The sequence below is a fragment of the Canis aureus genome, chromosome 23, assembly GCF_053574225.1.
Source record: "Canis aureus isolate CA01 chromosome 23, VMU_Caureus_v.1.0, whole genome shotgun sequence".
NCBI lineage: Eukaryota > Metazoa > Chordata > Mammalia > Carnivora > Canidae > Canis > Canis aureus.
In genome coordinates, this window is record NC_135633.1 from 26,733,859 (window position 1) to 26,744,464 (window position 10,606).

Genomic DNA, 10,606 nt, shown 5'->3' on the forward strand with positions numbered 1-10,606 from the left:
ACCCCGGTTGAGTGCTGACATCTCCAGGCCATCACCACCCTTAGTGTCACCAGGCTCATCCCCTGTCTGGACTTTGATGCTGACCATGGTCTGACTGGAGCAGAAACCCCAACCCCAGGGAAGGCACAACAAAGAATGCTCTACCGCAGGGTGGGCTGGGGGGTAAGGGCTGTCTTCCTCTTCAAATTGCTGCAGCCTCTGCCCTGCAGCACACCCCAGGCCTGGGGAGGAGGACAGTTAGTGTCTTTGAAACAGAGGCGCTTTTTGGTCCAGAGGGGCCAGAAACAAACACCACCACAGGTCACCTAACCTGTCCGTGGTACAGCCGAGACAGGAACCAGGGTGTCCCAACTCCCAGCCAGGGCCTTTCACATTTAGCCCAGCTGTCTGCTGGCTATCAGGGGTTAGCCACCAGCTGTGTGCCCCCACAGAGCAAGATTTTACTGGACAGGGTGGGTGTCTGTATCTCGTACCTATCTTGCAGAGAGGAGACCTGTCCTGGGGGGATCAAGGGAGGCCAGAGGCCAGAGGCCAGGTATGGTTCCAGGAAGAGCCCTAGTCAGGGCAGGGAGTGCTTCCTGGAGGAGGCACAGGTGGAGCTTAGCCCTGAGAGTAGGTGAGATTTGATGTCTAAGGGCATTCTGGTGGAATTACATGAGCAAAGGCCAAGTGGCTGGAATGAGTATCTCTCAGAGGACAGTGAGGAGGGAGACCTGCCTGGCTGGATTTAGGGGGGTTGGAGACCAAGGAATGGAAACACCCAGTTGGAAATGGGAGAGCCTATCCACAGGACACATCTAGGCATATGTCTGTGTATGCACAAACCATAGGTAAGATATGTGGGTGTGTGTGCACCCATGCACACACCTACTCACATGGTCACACATACCACATGTATACATGACAGGAGCACATGCTTGATCCCTTAGAGACCATATCATGTCCAGTTGGAGGGAAAGGATATTGGCTTATGAGTCACTGGAAACCAGGATAGGATGAGGTGGAGTAAGGGACACCTTGAAGATCCCCAACCTTCCTCTTCATCCACAGTTCTCCAAGGACGTCCTGGTCAACATCTATTCTGCCTACATTGATAACTTTCTCAATGCAAAGGATGCCGTGCGTGTGGCTAAGGAGGCAAGGCCTGCCTTTCTCAAGTTCTTGGAGGTATGGTGTGCTAGCTCAGGGGGATGACCATGACCCTCACCGTGGGCCAATTTTGGCTGGGGGCGCGGAGAGTGGGGTGGCAAGAGTTCCCAGGCTGGGCTGGAGGGACTAGCTGGGGGCTTGCCCCTGGACATTCCCTTCTTTCCATGACATTCCTCACACGGGTGCCTGTCCACCTTGTTTCTGGTTTCAGCAAAGCATGCGTGAGAACAAGGAGAAGCAGGCACTGTCTGACCTCATGATCAAGCCTGTGCAGCGGATCCCACGCTATGAACTTCTGGTGAAGGTGGGCATGGGGTTGGGTGGGCAGGGGGGCAAAGCCGGGAGGCATGTGAGGATGCAGCGGGCTGGGAGGCCCCTACCTGGTTGGGGCTGATATCAGAGTCTTCAAGGGTTGGGTTGGAAAAGAAATCCTCTCTGCAGTCCACCTATAGTCACTCCTGTTCCAGCAGTCAGTGTGGGCACCCAGGGCCTGGAAGGGGCAGCGAAGTAGAGGTCTTGTCCCCATTCCTAACCCAGGACCTCCTGAAGCACACACCTGAGGACCACCCAGACCACCCACTCCTGCTGGATGCTCAGCGGAACATCAAACAGGTGGCTGAACGCATCAACAAGGGTGTGCGGAGTGCTGAGGAGGCAGAGCGACATGCCCGTGTGCTGCAGGAAATTGAGGCTCACATCGAGGGCATGGAGGATGTGAGTGCCCCCCACTCCACCCATGGCTTTGTTTGCATCTGTGGTCACCTGGAATCACAGTCACGACCACATCCACAGTGGTGTCTGCAGTGTGTTCACATCCATGTCTGCCAGCATCTCCACCCATCTCTGGCCATATCCATGTCCTCTTCCGTGTCTGTGTCTGGCCACATGTCCCACCACCTGACACACTATTAGGAGGATAGATGGGGTGTTGCTTCTATTGGCCTCGCCCATGGGGTGGGGCCGAGGGGTCGCCAGGGTCTGGGGAGGAGGTGGGATTAATAATTGGGCTTCAAGATGTTTTATCTGTCCTGCCCCACAGCTCCAAGCCCCTCTGCGGCGGTTCCTAAGGCAGGAGATGGTCATTGAAGTGGTAAGAAGTGTCCCATTGTCTACCCACCTGTTCCCATCACCCCACTTTGTTCATGCTTCTGCTTACACCTGCTGCCCTTGGGCCTCCCTGCTCTTCCCCACAACAGGAGTCCCAGGTGGAGTCTCAACTCTGCCTCTGGGCACCTGGGGCAGAGCCCTCACCCCTCTCTGGGCCTGGCTGTCCCCTTGGGCATGGTGGGCAGGAGGGTGGGCCTCTGGACATGAGTCCTGCCTCGGGCTCCACAGAAGGCAGTCGGTGGCAAGAAGGACCGGTCCCTCTTCCTGTTCACGGATCTCATTGTCTGCACCACCCTGAAGCGGAAGTCGGGCTCCCTGCGGCGCAGCTCCATGAGCCTGTGAGTGCCTGGGGTGGGGCTGGCCTTGGGTAGGGGTGAGCAGCTGTCTTGCCTTGGCCACAACACCCCCTTGGCTCCCCACAGGTACACGGCAGCCAGTGTCATTGACACAGCCAGCAAGTATAAGCTGCTATGGAAGCTGCCTCTGGAAGATGCGGACATCATCAAAGGTGGGGCTGCCTCGGGCCCACCCCAGGGTTCTGGGTATCCGGGCTCTCCTGTAAGAACTGTGACCAGGCTGGCTGCCTACCCATCCTCTTTTGCGCTTTGGGGCCTCATTTTCCCATCCAGGACAAGGGAGGTGGCTTGCAGGATCAGTTTGCCTGCCACAGAGCCACACCAGGACCACCTTCTGACCTGGCGGGACCCTAACCTAGGCTGGGGTGGTGCAGGGGTGTAGACACCCGCTGCTTGCCACTGACCACTGTATAAGCATCCTGTTAGACCACAACACGCTGCTCTGGTCCAGCAGTTTTGCTCATAGGGAGCAGAGATGCTCTCAAGTCAGTCCAAGCACGGGGCTGGTTGGAAAGATCCGTGTTGTTTGGGGCTGAGGCTGTTAGGAGCTGAGGTGGTTTCAAAGAGCTGCTCCTCCCGCTGTGTGTACATGTGTCTGTGTCTCCTTCTGTGTGTCTGCTTGTTTTCACTACTCCGCTTTCTTTGCTTCTTCCTTCCCCCCAACTCCTGTGATCCATCATGGCCTGTTCTGCATCGTGGTCTTTCTCTCTAGCCACTCCAGGGTCTGAAGTTTACCTTTCTGAGTGGGGCGATTGGTCTGAGATGGTGGTGTGGGCACCTCTGGGCCAGCAGGCAGTTTAGGTCCAGACTCTGTCCCTAGGCTCCCTGGTGGCCCCCAGGGTAAAGCCAGGCCTGCCTCACATGGGCCTGTATGTAGGAATACAAGTTGATTATTGGTCTAATTTGTCTCTTCTCACTGGAGCACAGGCCAGTTGATAAAATGATTACCTTTAGGTCAGGTGTCTACTCCTGTCCAGTCAAGTATGGTGAGAGTGAGACAGGGTCATACGGAAGAACATATGGCGCCCAGGTTGTGAGGGTTGTGGGGGGGACGGTTTCCTTCAGAAGGAGTACGAGACGACCCAAGCCTTAGCTTGTCTAGTACATTCCACTGCTGTCTACTCTGCCCATTTGTGGGTTACTGGCCCAGGGTGTAAACCCCCAGCCAGGCAGTGCTGGGTGTGGGGATGCTGAGCTGGCCTATGGGGCCAGCTACTTGGCTATGGTCAGGTATGGGGTAGGACTAGAGAAATCCAGAGCATCAGCTCATTTTCCCTCCTTTGTGGGGGAATTGAGTCCCTTGGTCAGCAGATTTGACCGCCTGAGGCTCTGGCTGCCCGGCTGACTCCCCTGTGGAGGCCGTACCACTGCAGCTTCCAGTGTCAGCTGGAGCCTGCATAAGCTGCAGAGCTGTCTGCTGTTTATGCTTTATGCTCTTCCAGGGAGTTCTCCAAGGGACCAGCACCTTGTGCCAAGTGGCTCTGCATCAGGCAGTCCCCTGTTCCCAGGCCTGGTGTTTCTTTGCAAGCTGCCTGTCACTTTGTTCCTTGGATCTCAGGGTTTACAAGCTCTCAGCTTGTCAGGCCACTCCCCACACTGAACTGCAGACTGTGAGGGAGGGGAAGAATGTCTGTCCAAACCTGACCTTGTCTGCCTCTGTATCTACCAATGGCCTTCCTCTGTCCCTACCAGGGGCATCCCAGGCCACCAATCGGGAGAACATCCAGAAAGCTATCAACCGCCTAGATGAGGACCTGACCACCCTAGGCCAAATGAGCAAGCTCTCCGAGAGCCTTGGTTTCCCTCACCAGGTCAGTGCCCTCTGCCTGAAGCTAGGGCAGTGGGGGTGGTGGGGTCCACCAGACTCTCTCTGAGGGAGAGAGAACAGCCTTTTCATTTGCCCGAGGAAGAGGTCACTCACCTCTGTCACTTACTGCAAGGGGAAAATACAGCCTCACTGCAGCTGAGGGAAGTGACATGTTCCAGGCCTGAGGGTGGAGACACAGCTCTGTCCCCAGCTGAGGGAGGAGAGAGGGCCCATGGTGTCTGTGGGGGGGTGGGGGGTGGGCTGGAGGCCAGCCTACCTCCTCCAGTGGGGAGACAGAGTCCCATTTTCTGTCTGAGGGGAGAGGCAGGGCCCCGCTTGCATTCTCAGGGCAGGAGCAGACTGTGGGGAGATGTCAGGGCCTAAGGCCTGGGTCCTCCTCCCGGCAGAGCCTGGATGAAGCGCTGCGGGACCTCTCAGCCGCCATGCACCGGGACCTGTCGGAGAAGCAGGCACTGTGCTATGCACTGTCCTTCCCCCCTACCAAGCTGGAGCTGTGCGCCACGAGGCCTGAAGGCACTGACTCCTTCATCTTTGAGTTCCCTCACCCTGACGCCCGCCTCGGCTTCGAGCAGGCCTTTGATGAGGCCAAGAGGAAGCTGGGTAAGCCAGGCCCATGCTGGTGTCCTCCTTCTAGCACCTCCAGGCAGTGTACCGCACCATGTAGTGATCTGTCAGAAATCCTGAGTCCTGTGCTTTGGTCCCTGCTGCTGGGAGGGTGGACTGAGACTCCGACAGAGAAGCTGGGGACTCTGCCAGGGCCTCACTGGCAGGGAGGGGACTCAGTGGATAGGGTGAGCTCAGGGCAGGGGTGCTACTGTGAGAGAGGATGCCAGGACCTCCCCCTTCCTGCCCCCGCCACGCACATACAGTGTGAGCAGGCCCTGGAAAGCTACTCATCAGGGTCCAGGGCTTAGAAGATCCTTCAGGACCTCTGAGTCTGCCTCCTGCATTGTACAGATGGGAGGATTGAGGCCAGGGACATGCAGGGCATAACCTACAGGCACCTCCTTTTTCCTTGAGAGACCCTGAAGAGCAGGGGAGGAAAGGAGATGGTCACAGGTGAGGAAAGGAGATGGTCACAGGTGAGGTGGATGCTAAGTATGTCTGCTTGTCCTCCTCTGCTACAGCATCCAGCAAAAGCTGTCTAGACCCTGAATTCCTGAAGGCCATCCCCATCATGAAAACCCGCAGTGGCATGCAGGTGCGTGTGGGCACCTGGGTCACGTGAGTATGTGTATTCCAGCATGTGTTCACATGTTTTTGTTTTGTGCACAACATCAGGTATATGTCTTGAACATTACAGTCGCCCCCTCTGCCTTTGAGTGTATAACTCTGCACATGCACATGGATACTACATGTGTCACACATGTGGGTATGGCCACGCACATCCATGGGTGCATGTGAACAAAGGCTGTCTGGTTAACATGAGATGTCTAAGTTATGTACTTTTATGAGTCTGCATACATCTGGACAGAGGTTACACTTTTCACATTTGTTACCCATACATATATGTGGTCACATTAGGGTTTATATGTGTGGGTGTGGGTGCACATATGTGTGTGAATGGATGATACCTACATCACATGGACACATATGCATGTGATCTGTAGAGTGTCACATGCGCTGTGTGTGTGCGTGTACGTGTATATTGGGAATTCATGCACACCCGTCCATTCTGCAAGTCAGCCTGGAGAGCAGTGGGGAGCCACCAGCAGTTCCTCATTTATCTTCCCCTGTCCCCTGGTGCCTTCTGCAGTTCTCTTGTGCGGCCCCGACCCAGAGTAGCTGCCCCGAGCCCATGCCTGAAGTGTGGGTGTGCAACAGCGATGGCTACGTGGGCCAGGTGTGCCTGCTGAGCCTGCGTGCTGAGCCGGACGTGGAAGCCTGCATTGCCGTCTGCTCTGCCCGCATCCTCTGCATTGGCGCAGTGCCAGGTCTGCAGCGCCGCGGCCACAGGTGAGGCCCTGACCCTAACCCCGATGTGGTGGCAGTCTTGTCACATCGGGGTGATGGGTGGCGCGGGGCCTAGTGGGCTTGCGGACGAGGTGGGAAGAGCCCTGGGTCCTGGCGGCCCTCCTCCCGACTCCTGTATCTCACAGGGAGCAGCCTGCCTCCCTGAGGAATCCCCCAGAGACGGCAATGGAGACCCCCGGTCCAGAACTGGACGTTGAGGCCACAGACGAAGAAGCAGCGACACTGGCAGAGCCTGGGCCCCAGCCCTGCCTGCACATCTCCATTGCTGGCTCGGGGCTGGAGATGGCACCAGGCCCCGCCGGAGGGGATCCCCGCCCAGAATTGGTGCCCTTTGATAGTGACTCTGATGATGAGTCTTCGCCCAGCCCCTCGGGAACCCTGCAGAGCCAAGCCAGCCGGTCCACCATCTCCTCCAGCTTTGGCAGTGAGTGCCCAGCTTGGGGCTGTCAGGCAGGATGGACTACACAGAGGAGGGGCAGCCCAATAGGTACTGGTGGGTGAGGAGGGACCAGCATAGGCAAAGGCATGGAATCAAGTCTCAGGATGTCAGCACACAGAGCAGTGGGCAAGGCGGGCAGCGGGTAGTGGGCCAGTCGGGCCAGATCCTGAAGACGCCAGAAAGCCCAGTTGAGTAGGTGAGATAGAGTAGGGGGTGGGGTGGTTGACCCCCCCCCATCCATGATGTGGTGGTGGTCTGGAGTGGGCCAGGTCAGGAGTAGGAGCCCGTAGCACTGACCTGTCAGCGACCAGAATAACAAGGCCTGAGCCCCACAGAGGCCTCGGGGAAGGGAGAACAGCAGTGGGAGGCTCTCAGGAGGGACGTGGCCAGGAGGGATACATGGAGGGGAGATAGGGACCTTGAAAGTTATCAGGTCTTGGGCCTGGCAGAGGGGAATGGAGGGAGAGAACTTTGTCTCCCTCAGATGAGGAGACCCCGAGCTCCAAGGAGGCCACGGCAGAGACGACCAGTTCAGAGGAGGAGCAGGAGCCCGGCTTCCTGCCACTGTCTGGCTCCTTCGGGCCTAGCGGTCCCTGCAGCACCAGCCCGATGGATGGGAGAGCCCTTCGCCGCTCCAGCCATGGCTCCTTCACCCGGGGCAGCCTTGAGGACCTGCTGAGCGTTGACCCCGAGGCCTACCAGAGCTCTGTGTGGCTGGGCACTGAGGATGGCTGGTAGGGACAGGAGAGGGGCTGGGAACACGGTGCAAGAAGCAGGAAGGCTTTGGGTCAGACCTCAGGAGCACTGCCAGCCTGGGCTGCCAGTGGGCCTGAAACCCACGGGGAGGCTCTGGGATCTCAGTACCTCGCGCAGTACCCGGCAGGGAGGAGATGGTGGTGGAGACAGAGGCGGAGGGATACCTTGAGGGACTGGCATACGCAAGCATTTGTCACAGGTGCCCACCTCCGATCCACAGTGTCCACGTATACCAGTCCTCCGACAGCATCCGCGACCGCAGGAACAGCATGAAGCTCCAGCACGCAGCCTCTGTGACCTGCATCCTGTAAGACCCCTGGGTAGTCCTCCTGGCTCCAGACCCTTGTACACACGCAGGCCTCCTTTTGTTCACCCAGGTCTCCCTGCTTTGCTGGCCCCTTCTCTCTATGGAGGCTGGAGGCCAGAAGCCTCGTCCTAGGCTAGCTGTGCCTCCCACACGCTATGTGACTGTGGGCAAGTGTCTACCCCTTCCTAGCCTCAGGCTCCCCTGCCTGCAGTGGTGGTGTCTCAGGAGCCATAGCCATTCTATGATTGCCTTGGCCCCAGGTGACCTCCTCTGGCCTCCTGAAACCCCTGACTCCTCCTTCTTTTCCCTGCCTAGGTATCTGAATAACCAGGTGTTTGTGTCTCTGGCCAATGGAGAACTTGTGGTCTACCAAAGAGAAGCAGGTGAGTGCCTACCCCACCCCACCCAGCTAATGTTGCTAGTGTGGCACTCTCTTCTGAGCAAGGGTGGGGCTCTGGGGCCATGAGTCTGGAGACATGGCTTTGGGCACTTCTCAGGCCCTCTCTGGGCTTTGGTGTTCTCATATATAAATGGGGTGTTTAGCATTTCATTTCAGGGTGTGGGAGTGAGGCTCCAGTGCAATAATAGACTGAATTTGCTCTGTTTTTCTTTATCCCACTCTCACTCCAGGCCATTTCTGGGACCCTCAGAACTTCAAGTCAGTGACCCTGGGTTCTCAGGGGAGCCCGATCACCAAGATGGTGTCTGTTGGTGGGCGGCTGTGGTGTGGCTGCCAAAACCGAGTCCTTGTCTTGAGCCCTGACACGCTGCAGCTAGAGGTAGCAGTGGCAGGGGGTGGGGGGAAGGGGACAGAATTGATTTGGGGTAAGCCTGGCCCATGAGAGAGGGAGATGAGACCATGGGGGCCATAAAAAAGCATCTCTCTGTCCAGGGAGAGGCCAGTGATTGATCCAAAAACGCTTCAAGCTCTAAAATTCTCTGATCACAGAATCAGAGTTTCTGGGGAAAAGGAAGCCTCATTTTAATTCCTGAGGATTAAGTGGGGCGGGGGGGGGGGGGGTGGTCTTCCATGAAATTCAAGCTTCCACAGGTTGATCACCTTGATCAAGGAACAAGGCTGCCTGTGCTGTTAGTCCAGGTGGGCTTTCTAGAGAGGTTTGGAGTGAGTTGTAGGTGGGGGAGGTAGGCACTGGTGGAGCATGCGCAGGGAGAGCCAGGGAAGGCAGGCCTGTCAGTCACCCATCTGGTCTCTCCCTGCCCCTGCTACCAGCACACGTTCTACGTGGGCCAGGATTCCAGCCGCAGCGTGGCTTGTATGGTAGACTCCAGCCTGGGTGTATGGGTGACATTGAAAGGCAGTGCCCACGTGTGTCTCTACCATCCAGACACCTTTGAGCAGCTGGCTGAGGTGGACGTCACACCTCCCGTGCACAGGATGCTGGCAGGTACTGACCTCAGTCCATCACTGCCCATTCCTTCCAGCCTTTCTGCGCCCTCGTTGAGGAGGCCGAGCCAAGGCGAGGATTTGGCCTCAGCTCTGGTCTGTCTCTCGCGCCCTAGGCTCGGACGCCATCATCCGGCAGCACAAGGCCGCCTGCCTGAGGATCACAGCGCTGCTGGTGTGCGAAGAGCTGCTGTGGGTGGGCACCAGTGCTGGCGTCGTGCTCACCATGCCCACCTCACCCAGTACCGTTAGCTGCCCGCGAGCACCCCTTAGCCCTGCTGGCCTAGGCCAGGGACATACTGGCCACGTCCGCTTCTTGGCTGCAGTCCAACTGCCAGATGGCTTCAACCTGCTTTGTCCAACCCCACCACCTCCCCCAGACACCGGTGGGTTTGTGCGTCCTACCCCCACCCAGGGATCCTGGACTCTATTTAAGAATCCTCCCTGTCCTGCCAGGAGAGACTTTAAGAGGGAAGAGGAGTGTAATACAGAGCTGGACATGGCGTGTGCGACAGGAAATAGGCTCTAAAGACGCCAAAACAAAACCTTTTAGGATAGGGTGTGTGTGTAAGACTCTACCCAGAAGTGTCACAGTAGACAAGGAGTGAAGTATAAGAACTGTCACCCAGGAATTAGACTCTGGCACAGCAAGGGATGTATATGGCAAGAATTAAAAGAGGACCAGAAATGATGTCTAGGGCAAGACGTCCGGAAGTCAGGAAGTGATGTGCAGAGTGGAAACAGAAGTAGCACCAGCAGGGAGAACACAGAATGGCAGGGAGGACAGAAGTGGACTATGAGGATTAGAAAGTGAAACATGTTAGGAGATGGCATCCATCAAGTTAGCCAAGTCTTGCTTTGACTGGGCAGGAAACCAGATTCCCAAGAGGAAGTGGCTGTGGGAATCAGGAACAGGGAAGCCTTGGGCAGGAGGGGTCTGTGCCCAGAAAAGACCTAAGCTCCCTAGCTGGGAAGGGGCTGTTGGAAGCAGGAAGCAGTTTGAGGAGGACAGTACATGTGCAGTAACCAGTAACTGAGAGAGAGAGAGAGAGAGAGAGAGAGAGAGAGAAAGAGAAAGTGATGTGGTCCTGGGAACTTGCGTCACTCTTGACTAGAAAATACAAATAAGAGGGACGCCTGTGTGGCTCAGTCCTATGAGGACTTCCGACTCAGCAGTAGGGGTGGTGGCAGTAGCGAGACCTTGGGCCGGGCTTTTGACTCAGGGTGTGATCCCCAGGTCGTGGGATTGAGTCCTGCATCAGGCTCACTGTGGGGAGTCTGCTTC

The 10,606-nt window shown here is 57.0% G+C and overlaps 1 protein-coding gene across 1 annotated transcript in view; it reads left to right on the plus strand.

The window, feature by feature from the left end:
* The window catches only part of ARHGEF17 (Rho guanine nucleotide exchange factor 17), a 58,697-nt gene that overhangs the window by 46,223 nt on the left and 1,868 nt on the right, over window positions 1-10,606 (plus strand). Inside the window, exons 4-20 of the mRNA XM_077866918.1 lie at window positions 1,051-1,167; window positions 1,361-1,453; window positions 1,687-1,863; window positions 2,189-2,239; window positions 2,485-2,594; window positions 2,679-2,764; window positions 4,305-4,423; window positions 4,827-5,040; window positions 5,568-5,641; window positions 6,197-6,396; window positions 6,540-6,838; window positions 7,338-7,587; window positions 7,830-7,916; window positions 8,232-8,299; window positions 8,547-8,695; window positions 9,148-9,322; window positions 9,438-9,707. Of these exons, the coding sequence (XP_077723044.1) occupies window positions 1,051-1,167; window positions 1,361-1,453; window positions 1,687-1,863; window positions 2,189-2,239; window positions 2,485-2,594; window positions 2,679-2,764; window positions 4,305-4,423; window positions 4,827-5,040; window positions 5,568-5,641; window positions 6,197-6,396; window positions 6,540-6,838; window positions 7,338-7,587; window positions 7,830-7,916; window positions 8,232-8,299; window positions 8,547-8,695; window positions 9,148-9,322; window positions 9,438-9,707 (2,539 nt within the window). The remainder of the gene's footprint in view (window positions 1-1,050; window positions 1,168-1,360; window positions 1,454-1,686; window positions 1,864-2,188; window positions 2,240-2,484; window positions 2,595-2,678; window positions 2,765-4,304; window positions 4,424-4,826; window positions 5,041-5,567; window positions 5,642-6,196; window positions 6,397-6,539; window positions 6,839-7,337; window positions 7,588-7,829; window positions 7,917-8,231; window positions 8,300-8,546; window positions 8,696-9,147; window positions 9,323-9,437; window positions 9,708-10,606) is intronic.